The 18,092-nt window shown below is 51.8% G+C and overlaps 2 protein-coding genes and 1 long non-coding RNA gene across 5 annotated transcripts in view; 2 read left to right on the top strand and 1 right to left on the bottom strand.

Annotated features, from left to right (window-relative positions):
- The window catches only part of LOC144951736 (dipeptidase 1-like), a 16,316-nt gene extending 15,114 nt beyond the window's left edge, over positions 1-1,202 (top strand). For both annotated transcript variants that reach the window (XM_078882074.1, XM_078882073.1), the window contains exon 10: positions 890-1,202. In XM_078882074.1, coding sequence (XP_078738200.1) covers positions 890-1,084 — 195 coding nt within the window. In that variant the 3' untranslated portion in view covers positions 1,085-1,202. The remainder of the gene's footprint in view (positions 1-889) is intronic.
- The window catches only part of LOC144951738 (uncharacterized), an 8,067-nt gene extending 948 nt beyond the window's left edge, over positions 1-7,119 (bottom strand). Inside the window, exons 1-2 of the long non-coding RNA XR_013640527.1 lie at positions 7,032-7,119; positions 906-1,108 (exon numbers count right to left, since the gene is read on the bottom strand). This is a non-coding gene — a long non-coding RNA (uncharacterized LOC144951738). The remainder of the gene's footprint in view (positions 1-905; positions 1,109-7,031) is intronic.
- Positions 7,063-18,092, top strand: part of DPY19L3 (dpy-19 like C-mannosyltransferase 3) — a 26,691-nt gene continuing 15,661 nt past the window's right edge. The window contains exons 1-7 of one of the 2 annotated variants that reach the window (XM_078882070.1): positions 7,063-7,207; positions 10,278-10,485; positions 12,491-12,652; positions 13,851-13,984; positions 14,678-14,768; positions 15,574-15,695; positions 16,846-16,991. In XM_078882070.1, coding sequence (XP_078738196.1) covers positions 12,547-12,652; positions 13,851-13,984; positions 14,678-14,768; positions 15,574-15,695; positions 16,846-16,991 — 599 coding nt within the window. In that variant the 5' untranslated portion in view covers positions 7,063-7,207; positions 10,278-10,485; positions 12,491-12,546. The remainder of the gene's footprint in view (positions 7,208-10,277; positions 10,486-12,490; positions 12,653-13,850; positions 13,985-14,677; positions 14,769-15,573; positions 15,696-16,845; positions 16,992-18,092) is intronic. The other variant, XM_078882071.1, reaches the window with a different exon arrangement.

Raw genomic sequence — 18,092 nt, forward strand, 5'->3', positions numbered from 1 at the left:
AAAGTGCTGTGCGATGCGTTGGGTGCAGCGGCTTCAGTTCAAGTTCAGGTTGCCACATCAGGGTTGTAACTGTAGTGCCACTACATAACCAGGCTCAATACAAGATTACGTGCTAACTTGTCTATCAAAACTTATATGGTGCTGTTTGTTTCTGCTCGCTTGGCGTTTTTGGCCATCGGGATTGCGCTCAGCAGCTGTTTGGCAGGGGGCGGCAGTGGCAACACTGCGTGGGTGCTTTGTGTGGTCGTGCTGCATGGCTACACTGCGTGGCAACACTGCGTGGGGTGCTGCATGTGGTCGTGCTGCATGGCTACACTGCGTGGGGTGCGCTGCGTGGTCGTGCTGCATGGCTACACTGCGTGGGGTGCGCTGCGTGGTCGTGCTGCGTGGCTACACTGCGTGGGGTGCTGCATGTGGTCGTGCTGCGTGGCTACACTGCGTGGGGTGCGCTGCGTGGTCGTGCTGCATGGCTACACTGCGTGGGGTGCTGCGTGTGGTCGTGCTGCGTGGCTACACTGCGTGGGGTGCTGCATGTGGTCGTGCTGCGTGGCTACACTGCGTGGGGTGCGCTGCGTGGTCGTGCTGCATGGCTACGCTGCGTGGGGTGCTGCGTGTGGTCGTGCTGCATGGCTACACTGCGTGGCAACACTGCGTGGGTGCGCTGCGTGGTCGTGCTGCATGGCTACACTGCGTGGGGTGCTGCGTGGTCGTGCTGCATGGCTACGCTGCGTGGGGTGCTGCGTGGTCGTGCTGCATGGCTACACTGCGTGGGTGCGCTGCGTGGTCGTGCTGCATGGCTACACTGCGTGGGGTGCTGCGTGTGGTCGTGCTGCATGGCTACGCTGCGTGGGTGCGCTGCGTGGTCACGGTGCTCTCGACCGTCCTGCAGGTGCGGGATCTCTTACATATGTCGAGGCCGGACGAAACCAACATTCCGCAGGGCGAGGTGCGAAACGACTGTCGCACAGACCACGGCGTCGCTGAGCAGCAGGAGGAGGAGGCGTTAGACGGACGAGGAAACATCGCGATTGGCCACTTCGTCTGCACCGTGGTCCCCGTTCTGCTGCTGCTGCTGCTCCAGTGAAGAGGGTGGCGGAGTGGAGCAGCCCTTTTCCAAAATGAAATATTAAGAGTGATATTTCCTATTTTGAATGTAATCGTTATTTTGGTCTGGATTTAGCGCATTAAAGAACACGCAGTAACGGATGCCTGTGAACTCCTTCCTTGAGACAACACATAGAAGCACCCCCTGCTGCCTCGCTCTCCCACAAAGATACCTGGAGGTTCATTATCCACAAGCCTTCGCTTGGAAAAGTTATAAAATTGGATTGACCACCACCTCATCGGAATATTTTCAAACATCATGGTAGTAAACGTTAACTTGATATAATGTTATATGATGATGTAGCTCAGGTAAAAAGGTTTAACATCACTATATTGTATATTTTCATTAACAATTACTATTACGCCATGCGGTCTGGGATAAGCATGTAAAACTTAATGATAATGCAAGGAGTGACCCAGGGAATTTCTGAAAAGCAAGGGAGGACCCATGGCAAAACACCATCGACTCGCTGCCCACCCGAGGGCAAACACAGGGCAAATCGACGAGAATGTCCCTTGCCGTGTCACTCTCTGAATTAAACAAACCCTGGTGCCTGGAAAGTTGGCATGAAACATTCACAACACACTGTTTAAACTCCTGTTGTTGTCCATCATCCTACATCTGTGTCCAAGTAGTGCCACTTCCCTTCTCATCGCTACCTGCATCATCGGCTTGTCTTCTTCTATGCTGCAACCTTTTTTCCTTACTTCTACGTTGATCAACTCTTTGGGTCCAGCTGCGATGCAAGTTGCCTTCTGTCGCGAGACATTTCGAGTGTCAATATGGGCCAGCTTTACGCGACGCAATGCCGCCATCTGCTGTCTAAATTTGGGAAGGAAAATAAACGTCCGAATTCGTCAATAAGGTTGGATGGGACGTTTCGGGCAATGGCCCTTTATCATACCTATTCATAACTATTAAGAAGGAGCAAGCTATGAAGAGCCATTGCCCAAAACGTCGCTTATATATGTTGTCCCTTATCGCTATTATCATATATACATAAAGACAAAGACCCCCCCCGTATAGCCCTAACATTCTTTTGGGGCAAGTGCTGTTAGCGAGCACCTATGAAGGCCGGCACAACACACATTGGGGTGGGTGGCCAGCACCACGTCCGGCCGCCTTTGTCTCCCTCGTGACCATGTTTACACACCACACCAATTACTCATTTGAAACTGAGTTGGCTTAGGGGAGGCCCAGGACCGGTTAAGATAATTACACTGTGTAACAAATGCTTTTTTTGTTCCTGAGTAGCAAGTGTTATTTCCTAATTGCTTATGCCGCAAAAGTACAGAGAATGGCTATTATTCCCCACAAACTTTGCTTTTGTGACCAGGACACTGATATTTTTAAATGCACCTATTTTCCAGAACATTACAGATAGATTCAGTGCTGAGTAAACTTGGAGTACCTTCTAGAACATTCTAGAACTTTCCAGTAATATAAGTAGTAGCATAAATACACGGACCTTAAGCCCACCAGTTCAGTTTAGTTCCAGCTGCCTAAGTGGATACATATCTGCATTTTTCTGAGATGACATCAAGAGGCTGCAAGCATCTGGCAGACGCATTTTGCTATGTCTGTGGCTAATTTATCAAGACAAGAACGAAAAAGTACTCTGTGGAAGCATCTGCTAAGATGTGTGAAGCCTACAAGGCACATTTCGGCATGTCTGTCGGGGATCAAGACAAACCCTGGGCACCTCATTTCACCTGCGAGCAATGCAACAAAAACTCCGGAAGGGAAAACGGACAATTGTTGCTCGAAATTTTATGTAAACAAAATTTCTTACAATTTTTTTTATTGTACAAAAATTATTTTTCAATGTTTTACAATTTTCAATGTTATTGAAAAAAGATATCATATATGAAAAATGTTGCGAGAATCTCTTACACATTAGTCATGGATGAAATAAATGTATTTTTGTAGGATGGTAGAGGGGAAAAGAGAGCCATGAAGTTCGCTATCCCAAGAATGTGGCAGGAACCCACTGACCACTCAAGCAACTGCTACTTCTGCATGGTGAACCCTTCCAAACGTCGGACTGGTTAGAATGCACCTGCTATCACGTATCCGGACCTTCCTTTGTCCATCGCCCCGGTGCCACACTGCCATGAGCTCCCTGTACCCACTCCTCTGGACAGGGAGAGCAGCCGTCTTTAGAAGAAAGCAGAAAGTCAGAGAGTGAGGAAGACGTAGATCCAGATGACAGTTTCAGAGGTGGAGCTGAGGAGAGAAACCCATACTACCCCAACCAAAAATACCTCAATGGCTTGATCAGATATCTTGGTCTCGCCAAGTCCAATGCTGAGCTTTTGACGTCTAGGCTCAAGCAGTGGAACTTGTTGGATGAAAGTGTGCAAGTCGCAGATCAGAGGAAGCGTCACCAACCTTTTTGCAGCTTCTTCACCCGTCAAGATGGGCTCTGCTTCTGCCACAATGTGACCAGTCTGTTCGAGGCAATCGGAATCGCCTGTAACCAGAATGAGTGGCGCCTCTTCATTGACAGCTCATCCAGGAGCCTCAAAGCCGTGTTGCTCCATAATGGTAACAAGTACCCGTCTCTTCCCCTGGCTCACTCGGTGCACCTCAAAGAGGATTACAACAGCATCACAAGACTTTGCTGGACGCCTTGAAGTATGATGAGTACGGCTGGGAGGTCTTCGGAGACTTCAAAATGGCGGCATTCCTGATGGGTCTCCAAGGCGGTTTTACCAAGTTTCCCAGCTATCTTTGCCTTTGGGACAGCAGGGACACCAAGGTGCACTACCACAAGCGGGACTGGCCACAGCAGACCGAGTTCTCTGTGGGGAGGAACAACGTCAAGTGGGAGCCACTGGTTGACCCCCAGAAGGTGCGGATGCCACCACTGCACATCAAATTGGGCCTTGTGAAACAATTTGTCAGAGCTGTAGATAAGGAGTCGGCAGCCTTCAAGTACCTTCAAGACTTCTTCCCTAAGCTGTCTGAGGCAAAGGTCAAAGCCGGCGTCTTCGTCGCACCACAGATAAAGAAGATCCTGGAGTGCAATGAATTCCCCAAGAAGCTCACTAGTAAGGAGAAAGCGTCTTGGGACAGCTTTGTCGCAGTGGTTCGTGGCTTCCTGGGCAATCACAAGGTCGAAAATTATGTGGAGCTGGTTGAGACTCTGGTGAAAAACTACGGCACAATGGGCTGTAGGATGTCCCTCAAAGTTCATATCCTTGATGCTCATCTTGATAAATTCAAGGAGAACATGGGAGCGTACTCGGAGGAGCAAGGCGAGCGCTTCCACCAGGATATACTGGACTTTGAACGCCGCTACCAAGGACAGTGTGACGAGAACATGATAGGAGACTACATTTGGGGACTGATTCGTGAAAGTGATTTACAGTATAATCGTAAATCTCGAAAAACCACTCACTTCTAAATCTGGTGTAGTCATTTTTGTATTACTTTAGTATAAATACATGTTCATTTTGATTCATATGTTGTTTTTTCTGACTTTATGTGAACGAAAAGATACAAATTCGCCCGTTTTATCATTGAAAATAGGCACATTTCTAAATATCACTGTCCTGGTCACAAAAGCAAAGTTTGTGGGGAATAACAGCCATTTTTTAATACTTTTTAGATATAAGCAATTAGGAAATAACACTTACTACCCAGGAACAAAAATTGTGTTACATCGTGTAATCGTCACTGGTGTTGGTGGCCGTGAGCGGCGTTCGACGCGTAGCGCGCTAACCGCTACACCACCGCTCCCCACAACAACCTCCATTCACCACTCACTCAGTGGCGATGACGTCACCGCGACGCTTGTGCCATGCTAGGTGCACTTTGGTAGGTCACCGAACAGACCCAGGTTCGTTTTCACAGAAGACACAGACACGCTCATTGTCACTCAGACACACGGATTGTCATACACACACACACACACTCGTTGCACACACACTCACTCTCACACACACACAACAACAACAACAACCGCCATTCGCCACTAAGTGGCGGTGACGTCACCACGACGCTTGTGCCAGGCCATGTGCACCTTGAGGCCACGTGAAGTGTCGAACGCCCGCTGGCAGGAGGTCACGGGGCAGACCCAGGTGCCACGGGTCGACTGACCGAGATGACCGAGATGACTGGCTGATGCACCACCTGTGCCCCCTACTGCACCAACTTGCTGTGCTTTAGCCACCCGGCGCTCCGCTCGTTGTTGTGAGCGTCGCTCCTCCGCCCTCCGTTGTTGTTGGAGGGCGACTGCCTCCAACTGCCCAGTAACGTCCTTCACGAGCCTCCTCCACAGAGGCCGATCTTGACACCGCTGGTACCAGTCATCGGCAAGTCCACTCAGCTCCACGTCCTCCTGTACCACATCACTCCATCTCCTCTCTAGCCCGTGCCGCGCCCGTTCAGCCCCCTCGATCCGGCCGAACAAAGGCTGTTTAGGCATGCGGTGGCTGGGCATGCGGGCTACATGACCCAGCCAACGCAGCCTTGCCTGCCGGAGGAGCTCACTGATGGGACCTTGCCCAGATCTTTCAAGGACTTGTGAGCTCCTCACACAATTCAGCCTGGTTAAACCCAGGATGGATCGTAGGCAGGCCAGCCTAAATGTTTCCAACCGGCGAAGATGCTCCACTAGGGGGGTCCACGTTTCGCAAGCGTAGAGAAGGGAGGGAATGACCGTGGCCGAGAAGACCTGAAGCTTCGTGCGGAGCGACAGACCAGGTAGCTTCCACACAGCGTTACGCAACCGATGAAAAGATATTGCCGCTCGACTGATTCGGAGTGAGACCTCTGCTGATAAACTGGAGCCGGTCATAAGCACACTGCCCAGGTATGGGAAACTCTCCACTCTCTCCACAACTGCCCCATCACCAATTGGGAGTTGTGGGGGTGGAGTGTCCGATGGTACAAAATACCCAGGCAGGTGCTTAGTTTTGGTGGGGTGATGGTAAGGCCCCACCTCTTAGTGGCATGCTCCAGTCTCAGCAGCAGCGTCTCCAACTCCTCTTCTGAATGAGCAGCTATTACCAAATCATCGGCATACATAACGTGGTTGACCAATAGGGAGCCATCCCTTGATCGCACCCGGGCGTCGATCAGCCTCCCATTATATCTGTACCAAATGGAAATTCCCCCGGTACAGCTATTGAAGGCTTCACGAACTACGCAGTCGAAATAGATGTTAAATAATGTGGGAGCCAGAGGACATCCCTGTCGCACCCCAAGGTGTACAGGGAAAGGCTCCGACTCCCGGCCAAAGAGTTTTACCCGGGCCCGCTCACCATCATGAAGGTCCTTAATGATCGTGAGCAGAGGGTCAGGGACTCCGAAAGCACGAAGAACAACCCAGAGCCCAGTCCTACTGATGGTATCATAGGCCTTGACCAGGTCAATAAAGCACACACACACACTTTCTGTCACACACACACACACACTCACTGTCACACACACACTCACTGTCACACACACACACTGTCACACACACACACTCACTGTCACACACGCACGCATTGTCAAACACACACACTCACTATCACACACACACACTCACTGTCACACACACACACTCACTGTCACACACACACACACTCACTATCACACACACACACTCACTATCACACACACACTCACTGTCACACACACACACACTCACTATCACACACACACACTCACTGTCACACACACACACTCACTGTCACACTCACTCTCACACACACTCACTCTCACACACACACACTCACTGTCACACACACTCACTGTCACACACACGCACGCATTGTCAAACACACAAATTCAATGTCACACACACACTCATTGTCACACACACACGCACTCACTCTCATACACACGCACACTGTCACACACACAGACACACGCATTGTCATACGCACGCACACACTCCACCGCACGTCACCCAACATAGCCAATCGCTGTTCACCGTCGCCTGCTGCTGCTCATGTTGTTGATGCCGCTGTTTGTGCCCCGCACACCGAGAGGAAGAAGCTCCCTGCGTGCTAGCGGCGTCCCTCCAACATCATCAGCAGCAGCAGCCGCCATCCATCAGCAACATCAACAACGACCACGACCACTGATGACGGAGGAATGAGATAGGCGGTGAGGCTGTTGAGTGTTTGTTGAGTGTTTGCATTTGGCGCAGTAGTAGCATTGAACGCGACGGGGGTGGGTGGATGGATGGGGGAGGCATTGGCCCAATGCATCCGATGCCCTGATGAAAATCTAACGCGTTGTTACCGTGCCCCGAGGGCATTTAATGGGATTTAAATATCCAGCTGGGCGTGAGGGCATTTAATTCGGAGTGCGGCAGCAGTGGCGGTCGTAGTCGCAGCACGGCAGAGCACTGCTGAGCAATCCCGGCACCAGTTCGAGTCCAGACTGGGCTGCACCAACCCGCACTGCCCCAGCGCGTGGTGGTGGTGGTGAAGTATGACCAGCAACAAAGATGCCTTTGTGTGGCCAACACCGCGCCCGGCCGCCTTCGTCTCACCCAGTGGCGCCGTACAAGCACCGTGCACCAGGGACTCAACGGAGGCTGAGTCGACCTAGGGGAGGCCCAGGACCGATTCTGACAATCGTCGGTTGCCGTGAGCGGGAATGGCACTCGGGTGGCCGCGTGTGGGGGAGACCACCACCACCACCTGCTCCACCACCACCATCATCATCATCCAGCACCACCACCATCATCATCATCCAGCACCACCACCACCACCTGCTCCACCACCACCATCATCATCATCCAGCACCACCACCATCATCATCATCCAGCATCACCACCATCATCATCATCCAGCACCACCACCACCACCTGCTCCACCACCACCATCATCATCATCCAGCACCACCACCATCATCATCATCCAGCACCACCACCATCATCATCATCCAGCACCACCACCACCACCTGCTCCACCACCACCACCACCATCATCATCCAGCACCACCATCATCATCCAGCACCACCATCATCATCCAGCACCACCACCACCACCTGCTCCACCACCACCACCACCATCATCATCATCCAGCACCACCACCATCATCCACCACCATCATCATCCAGCACCACCATCATCATCCAGCACCACCATCATCATCCAGCACCATCATCATCATCATCCAGCACCACCACCATCATCCACCACCATCATCATCATCCAGCACCACCATCATCATCCAGCACCATCATCATCATCATCCAGCACCACCACCATCATCCACCACCACCACCATCATCATCATCCAGCACCACCATCATCATCATCCAGCACCACCACCACCACCACCATCATCATCATCCAGCACCACCATCATCATCATCCAGCACCACCATCATCATCATCCACCACCACCATCATCATCATCCAGCACCACCATCATCATCATCATCCAGCACCACCATCATCATCCAGCACCACCATCATCATCCAGCACCACCATCATCATCATCATCCACCACCACCACCATCATCATCATCCAGCACCACCATCATCATCATCATCCAGCACCACCACCACCACCACCATCATCATCATCCAGCACCACCATCATCCACCACCACCACCACCATCATCCACCACCACCACCATCATCATCATCCAGCACCACCACCACCACCATCATCATCATCCAGCACCACCATCATCATCATCCACCACCACCACCATCATCATCATCCAGCACCACCATCATCATCATCATCCAGCACCACCACCACCACCATCATCATCATCCAGCACCACCATCATCCACCACCACCACCACCACCATCATCCACCACCACCACCATCATCATCATCCAGCACCACCACCACCATCATCATCATCCAGCACCACCACCACCACCACCATCATCATCCAGCACCACCACCACCACCATCATCATCATCATCCAGCACCACCACCACCACCATCATCATCATCCAGCACCACCACCACCACCATCATCATCATCATCCAGCACCACCACCACCACCACCATCATCATCATCCAGCACCACCATCATCATCATCCAGCACCACCACCACCATCATCATCATCCAGCAGTGGATTGGCGAAGGCACGGACGGTGGCTTGGCGTTTGATGGGTAGATCACTGCCCTGAGGGCGTTTGATGGGTAGATCACTGCCCTGAGGGCGTTTGATGGGTAAATCACTGCCCTGAGGGCGTTTGATGGGTAGATCACTGCCCTGAGGGCGTTTGATGGGTAGATCACTGCCCTGAGGGCGTTTGATGGGTAGATCACTGCCCTGAGGGCGTTTGATGGGTAGATCACTGCCCTGAGGCGTTTGAAGTTGACCCGAGCTCTGAGGGCGTGCGCTGTCTAATTTGCTCTGAGGGCATTCGACGCGTAATTCCCTGTGCCTCGAGGGCACGTATGTACACCATCTTGCCTTCAGGGCATTTAATGGGTATTTTATCGTCACCGTGCCATAAAGCTCCTCTATCTATGCATGCCCTGGGAACTGTCTTAGGGGCCGTCCATAAATGACGTCACGCACCTGGGGCGGGGGGGGGGGTCAGACATTTGTGACGATGTGTGATGGGGGGGGTTTGAGAAATGTGACGTCACATCAAAATGCGCAACTTTAAATAAATATAGACAACACGTTCTACTTAATTAAATAGACTTTGTAATAAATGTTTTCTCCTACAACATCAGAGTGCAGCGCCTAATTAAATACGCACTACAATGACAACAGTTTAAAGCGATTTGAAGCATGTTTTATTTTTGGGGGGGGGGGGGGCAGAGCTTTGTGACGTCATATTTGAGGGGGGGTTTGACTTTTTGTGACGTCGTGTGACGAAGGGGGGGGGGGTCAAAATCGTCAAAAATCGTGTAACGTCATTTATGGACGGCCCCTTAGCTAATGCCTCACCATTCCTCACCATGCCCTCACGTACCCTCATATACCCTTACCATGCCCTCACGTACCCTTACCATGCCCTCACATACGCTTACCATACTCTCACCATGCCCTCACGTACCCTCATATATCCTTACCATGCCCTCACGTACCCTTACCATGCCCTCACATACGCTTACCATACTCTCACCATGCCTTCACGTACCCTCATATACCCTTACCATGCCCTCACGTACCCTTACCACACCCCTCATGCGCTCTCACCGTTGCCCCCCCCCCCCCCCCGTGTTCTCACCAAGTGTGTGCCCAGGCGTGAGACGGGAGCTGGTGGGAGTCTGCTACGAGCCTGCCAGCGGAGGGCTCTGCCGTGGGTCCTGTCGGTGTGTCGCCTGAGCCGTGTCCACCCACGCTGAGACGTGTCCACCCACGCTGAGACGTGTCCACCCACGCTGAGACGTGTCCACCCACGCTGAGACGTGTCCACCCACGCTGCTGAGACGGGCGAGGGTGAGTGGGGGTCGTGTGGTCGTGAGGGCGATTGGGAGCGGTGGCGCAACGGTTAGCGCGCTGCGCTACGAACCCGGCGATCCAAATTCGATTCACGCTCACGGCCACCGACACCGATATCTGAATTTGACCTGGGCCTCCCCTAGGTCGACTCAGCCTCAAATGAGTTCCTGGTGTGATGTGTAGCCATCGTCACTGGGGAGACAAAGGTGGCGGGGCGTGGTGCTGGCCTCCCACCCCCTCGTGTGCCGTGCCGGCCTTCATAGGTGCTCGCTAACAGCACTTGCCCCAACAGTCTCTTATGGCTGTGCGGGGAATCTTAGTCTCAGCTCAGCTCTACAGAGCCCCTCTAAGAGGTGATTTTGGTCAACTCTTCCAGGGCTGGTCAGGCAACCTGGCAGAGGTGGGAGTACCCACACTTTACCCCACTGTGGTTTATCCCATAGTACTGCTGGAGGCAGGCTGACGATTGATCAGGCAACCTCTGGATTGCAAGTCCAGTGTGCTTGCCAACTACACCCAGAGCCGTCCCTAGGGTACTGCGAATCAAGCGACTGCCCCGGGCCCTGTGCTTTGGGGGGGGGGCGCACTTCTATGTCACGGTATCAGTTGCAATACGGTTTTGTTTGAAGGCGTTGGGGGGCCAACATCGAGTGCTTTACCCCAGGCCCTGACTACAGCATTCAGCTATCTCAAGAACTTTGAGTGAAAGCACTCTATACATATGATTTATATTCGGTTATACAACCTTTCATCGATAAATCCACATATTAAGTTAATTTGCGGATATTTATGGGTTTTAAGACAAGCAATTTATTAGGAAGCAAGAAAACCCACCAGATTAATGAAAAATATTTTTCAAATCTGGAAGAAAATCATTTTTAAACAGCACAAGCATCCAGGAATATCTATAGTGACAGTATGTTGGAGAAAATCTCGTAGTTTGTATAACTTCTTATTAGTAATAGCAATTCTCATGGCCTGCGTCACCGTCCCTATGAGTATAACTTTTTTTAAAGTAGCGTTACAATCAGTGGAAGGAAGTGTAATATTGCTTATATTACATTCTTTGGTGATGCATCACTAAGTGCATTATATTAATTAATACTATTGACATGAGAATTCAGCCCAGGCCATCAGCACCAAGTGAATTATGCTAATTATAATCTTGTTGAAATGAGAATTGAACCAAGAAATGCATCACTAAGTGGATTATGTAAAAAGAAATGTCAATCGTGTAACATTGTTATGATTTAATTTATCAGGCCCCATAGTTTATGAGGTGTTGTCTCCCAGCTATATCCATGCTCCCTCTTGTGACTGTTATATACATTTTAACGCAGTGTTATTAACAAACATGTTGAATAATTCTGTATTAGATTCACCAGCAGATGATCATTTCAGTGTTGTCACAGTTAAATGCTATAATATTGTCATTGCAATGGTTAATTGATATTCTGTCTGTTATTGTGATCATCTCTGTAGCAAATTGCAATTGGGCAGCTGCTTGCATGATGTAAGGGACTTCCTTTATCAGGTTGGGAATGTTCAGAAATGCAAATGCACCATAGTGGTGAAGTATGGATGATAAACACCCTCAAGGTAGTTTGCACCTAAGTGGGTAGTGTAGTGGTTAGCGCGCTGCGCTACGAACCCGGCGTCTCGAGTTCGATTCCCGCTCACGGCTAACACCGATGATGATTATCTGAACCGGTCATAAACGCGGGGACTGGCTGTATCGCCAATTTTAAAAGCAGATATAAATTTAGCTCGATGGTTTTGTGCAGTCATTGGTGTGCGAAATGAAACCATAAATTCGCTGCATGTGAAAACCCAGTTTCATTGCAGGATGCTGAAACCCGGATTCGAGGCCAGCATCTGAGCAGTGCCAGCTCAGCACCGACCTCTGACCCGCCCGGCCACCCCGATGTTAAATATTTCTCGGAAGGCAGTGTTAACCACGCAGCTTCTCCCCGCTCCGCCCCCTCCCTCCTTGCGTGCGCAGCGCACGTCTCCCTCTCTCGCGCGCGCTGCCGGCGTTTACCGGCGTTTGCCGTCGCGATGAGCCAGCTACGCTACCGCAAGCCGCACAGGGAGCAGGGCAACGGGCGGCGGCACAACGATGACGTTCGGCACGGAGCGCCGCCGACCGGGATGGACAAACGAGGTGAGGACCGCTTCGTCGAGAACGAAACCCGGGAGAGGCTCGACGGAGAGACGAGAGGCGGCAGCGTGGCTCAAACCGTCGGGGCCGGCTGTGGCAAAGTGCCAACAGCCCCGTCCGCTGCCCGTAATGTTTCCTTTTATGTCGCCGGACGTCGGGAGTACTTGTAACGCCCGGACAGGGTAAGTGTAGTCCTGACGTGGTTTCAAAACGGCGTCTGAGAAACGGTCGTTTTGAGACTGTCCTCGCGACTGCAGATGGCGAATTAAAAATTCCACCGCTCTGGGATTAGAGGCTCCTTTGTGAGGCTTTGTCACCATGGGGACTTTGAAGACAAAGTGAGTGTCAGCCCTCGCGCTATGCGCCGCCAGCCCAGGACTTTTGTCCGGAGGGGGCCGTCTCGTTGCGTGATGCGCTGCGAGCGTGAGGCCCTGTGAAATTTCCGCCCCCACTCTGGGCATGCGTACGTGTGTGTGTACGCGTGTGTGTATGTACGTGTGTATGTACGTGTGTGTGTGTACGTGTGTATGTACGTGTGTACGCGAGTGAGTGTGAGAGTGCTGTTGGCCACCCACCACCCCGTGTGCTGTCGGCCTTCATAGGTGCTCGCTTACAGCACTTGCCCCAACAATCTGTTAAATCTATACGGGGTATCTTTGTCTTTGTGTGTGGGAGTGATTGTATCGTATTTAGCACCAGTAACGATTATCTGAACCGGTCCTGGGCCTCCCCTCGGTCGACTCAGCCTCAGATCAATACCTGATGCGGTGTATTGCCATTGCGGATAGGCAGACACATGCGGCTGGGCGTGGTGCTGGCCACCCTCTCCCTCGTGTGCCATGCCGGCCTTCATAGGTGCTCGCTAACAGTTCGTGTACCTACAGTCTGTTAAGGTGAAACAGGGGATCCTTCATGGTGAATAATCCACTCTGATGCTAACCCGATGAGCCAAGTGTGAATCATGCTCGCAGCTAATATCGGTGATTCACTTTTGAACCATTCCTGGGCCTCCCCTAGGTCGACTCAAATGAGTGTCTGATATGGTATATAAATATTACCGCTGGGGAGACAAAGGCCCACTGGCTGTGGTGCTGGCCACCCACCCCACTTGTGCCGGACTTAATAGGTGCTCGCTAACAGTACTTGACCCAATGGTCTGTTAAGGCTATGCGGGGGATCTTTGTCGCGTCTCCCCACCCAGATGGGGCGGTGGTGTCGAAAAAGCGGACGCTGGGGCTCGTCCTCGGCTGCCTGGTGGGAGTCGCTTCAGGGCTGTGCCATGCCAAGTACCTGGGCACGCTGCACGAGAATGAGCTCTGGTTCTCCAACATTCAGGTTGGTGCACTCACAGTTACTCACCCTGCTTGATTCCATGACTGCTGGGAACCCAGTCTAGGAATGGTGCAGTTCAGGCACAAGGTCAGCTCTAGGATCCGGGTTCGCGTCCCCACGTTCCATAAGCTACGAGGCTACGTTGGCTCACCTCCCCCCAAAATCGCACCTCCAGTTAGCACGGTTAGCTACGTACGGCGGGAAAGTAGTTCGACATACGTACATACAAATGGTTGTGGTGTCACAGTGCGAGAGTCTCACTGCGGCATTGAAGCCACGAGCTCGCGACGCGTAGCCCCTTTTGAAAGTAAGCCATGTGGCGTGTGGTATAAGAGTGCCACCCGGCCTGGTGAGAGTTCGCTTGGCCTGGTGAGGCTGCCGTGTGATGTGAGGCCCTGAGCACTCTCCAGCTTTGTGAACGTGACATGAGCATGCGGCATCGGTGAGAGGTCACACCCAGTTAGGGTTGCTCTCGGACTCAGCCCAGTGCCAGCAGCAGACCAGTACGAGTTCTCACTGACCATGCCATCTCAGATCATCTCCTGAGAACCCCTCTCTTCTACGTTGGCCATACGTTTTTGAAAGATGTGGGTGGGGAGTCCCCACATTTTACCCCACTGGCCATGCAAATGGTACGGCACCCTTGCACAAGCTGCGCCGCACGATGTCCTGGGGCTCACAGAGGTTTCCCTGCAGGATGTGGAGCGTGAAATCTCGTTCAGGACAGAATGCGGCCTCTACTACTCCTACTACAAGCAGCTGCTGCAGGCGCCCTCGTTCCTGCAAGGTGAGATGGTGGCCTGGCGAGCGATGTGGCCAAAACCACCCCCGGTGAGCTCGTCCACATTGCAGAAGCTAAGCGGGTGGAGCCGAGTTGGAAGCAGGATGAATGAACACTCCTGCAAGGTGGTCAGGAACTGGCAGTGCTGAGTATATGTACATTAGCTGTGTCTATTTCAAAACATAATCTGTCCCTCTATCTCTCTCTGTGGGTCAGTCTGGCTGTCTTGTCTGCATATTTATTGGCCCATCTGTATGTATAGCTCAACGAAGTGACTTGTCATGTGGAAATGTATAGCAGCCAAATACTCTAAACTCATGTTGTTGATTCTAAATGCGGAGAAAAATCCACGTGACCACAAGGAGTCCATGCAAACTCCAAATATACAGCAGGCGTCAGGGTTGGGGTCGAACCCACAACCTCCAGGCGAGCGAGTTAACATCCCGTGACCGTGGCACCCCAGACGTGAAATGCGTGCGTGGTTTCACTTGTAAGCGGTGACAGCCTCTGCTTCCCCTCCATCAGCTTTAGCGTCACTCTCCAAGGCAGCTGCCTTATTCCATCCAATGATTGGGGAATGTTTTTATTTAAGCGCTCGGCATGAGATTTCGAGAAACGTTGAACTTCAGGCTGAGCCTGCCTTATGAGTGAAACCAAGGGACTGTGAAACCATGATCGGGATCAAAGCCATGACATCCGGCATACCAGGCGAGGTAGTTAACATCTTCCACCATGGCACCCAATCGTGTGCGGTGGGATGATCATGCGCCGTGGCCGTGGCTGCTGCTGCTGCTGCTGCTGTTGTTGCCAGGCATTCGTGAGCTGGTCTACGACAACCGCACTGAGTCGCTACGGACCATCAATCTCCTGCAGCGCATGAACATCTACCAGGAGGTCATCATGGGCCTCCTGTACTGCACCCTTCCCCTCCAGGTAAAGCCTCGGACCAAGTCAACAAAATCAGCTCGTCCGATCTCACAAGCTAAGCGGCGGTTTAGGCTGCTGTTGTGGGCAGCAGATGGCAGTTGAGCGAAAAATCCATTGTTGTAATGTACATCTATGCTCACCAACGCATACTGGCCAGCATGGTGAAGTATGGTTAAATAACCCCAAGGTGTGGGGAGGCCCTCGTCCGGCGATGATGTTCGAATGTTGCACTAAGCTAATGGAGTGAACAAAATTGTACCAACTGCAGCAGTAAGAGAATGAGGACGGATACAAGCGAGACGATGAAACAGAACGAGATCAGTTTCGATTCTTGCATAAGATTTTGACCCCGAACCGCGACAAATCATCAAATCGCCGGGCGTGGGCTACATCGTAACGGTGTGTACTCACACGTAACCTACAAACGCCAGACTCGTGCGTCCGTTCTCACACGCGCTCTTACAAATCAAATACCCAAACAAAATGGACGCTCCCTTGAACGACCTGGCTTACCGGCTTGCTTCAGTTGATTCCAGCTCGCTATTGGCTGTTCACCGGTGTGGTGATGAGTTTATTGGACTCTTCTTGTGTACAAAGACAAAGGAAAAGATACCCCGTGCAGCCTTAACTGACTATTGGGGCAAGTGCTATTAGCGAGCACCTATGAAAGCCGGCATGGCACACGAGGGGGTGGATGGTCAGCACCACGCCCAGCCACACTTGTCCCCCAAGTGGCGATGTTTACACACCGCACCAAGTACTTATTTGAGACTGAGTCGACCTATTTATGTTGAACATCTTTCCCCCTGTACATAGCCAACCGTGCTAATCGGAGGTGCAGGGAAAGGACAACAAACTAAACACTAAAGCAGTTCTAAAGAAATGAGTCTTCAATCTATAATATCGTCGGAAGGAAGAGTGCTTCAGAGGGCCACAGAAACGCATTTGAAAGCGCGCGATGCAGTGACCGTCTTTGTTTGATGGTGAGCCAAAAGCCGCTGCTGTGAGGATGACGAGACCAAGACAAAGCCACACACACCTAACGCGTGCGTCCATCTACACACGCGTTCGTACAGTCACCATTGCCACGACCTTACCGGTCCGTCCTTGAGCTCTACTCTGTTGTGCCGCTACCGCCCCCCCCCCCCCCCTGCAGGGTTGGCTTGAGCCCGTCTACTTCTACATCCACGCGGTGTTCCAGCTGCAAGGCCTCTACGTGGTGGCGCTGCACGTCACCGCCTGGTTGCTCAGCGGCACGTGGTTGGCGGGCCTTTTGGCCGCCACGTGGTTCACCGTCAACAGGTGAGGGAACGATTCCCCTCCGGCGTGCGTCCAGGCCGTGCCAGCCGAATGTTGTTTGTCTTCACCAAGAAGGAGCTTCTCAGGAGCGTGGAGTGAAACTTCGTGGTACAAACCCTGGAAACACCGTTGGGAGAGCGATTGCAGCGCGACCGTGAAAAACCCCCGCGGTCGATGAGAATTCTTGTAAATGGGCCGGCTACGTGAGTGGCCGAGGTGGAGGCTCAGAGGGTGAAGCACTGAGCCAGTGACGCCGGGAGCCTGAGTGTGAATCCAGCCGTCCGCCTGTGAGTATCCGCTTGAATCACAGGCAGCCGCGACACTCGAGCAGACTCACACCCAGGGTCGCAGTGGCTGCCGGCTCAGTGTTCTGACCCCTGTTTCCATCCACCTTTGACTGGCCTTTTACACTTAATGCCATATACTTTAACTGTTAACCATTTTTTTATTTTCCCAGGTAAGACCCACTGAGCAATGTCGCTCTTTTTCAGAAGCGACCTGGCTACAAATGATAGCTCAACGAAGTGGCTTATCACGTGGAAATGTATAGCTTCAGCCAAATACTCTAAAAGCATGTTTCTAAATGTGGAGTGAAAAACCGGGGGACCCGGAGAAAAATCAACGCGGCCACGGAGAGAGGCATACAAACTGCACACGTACAGGTGTCAGGGTCAGGATCGGACCCACGACCTCCTGTATACCAGGCGAGGTAGTTGACAACTCGCCACCGTGGTACCTTAACTCGCCACTGTGAGTTGCTAAGGTGGCTTTTATTGTATCAGATCACCGAGTCAGTAATACTGAGAGCCTGGTTTCAATCCCAGGTTTCAGCCACCGATGAGTAAAACAGCTTCTCAAGTGTAGTGAGTTGATGGTCCCAGCAAAGTCACCAATGACCGCACACATTTAAGTTTTGTCCTGAACTTAATTTGGCTAAAACGCAACCTTTGGGAACAAAAAGTATTGTGGTTTTTTGGTTCGGACACTTGGTCGTTTTATGCCAAAATTCTTGCCATGAACCCTCGACTACCCAACATGATTTTCACGTTTACGAAGATATTAGTGATACATGCCAATACTTTGATTACATTCTAATCAATAAAG

This window comes from Lampetra fluviatilis, chromosome 63 (assembly GCF_964198595.1).
Source record: "Lampetra fluviatilis chromosome 63, kcLamFluv1.1, whole genome shotgun sequence".
Classification (NCBI taxonomy): Eukaryota; Metazoa; Chordata; class Hyperoartia; order Petromyzontiformes; family Petromyzontidae; genus Lampetra; species Lampetra fluviatilis.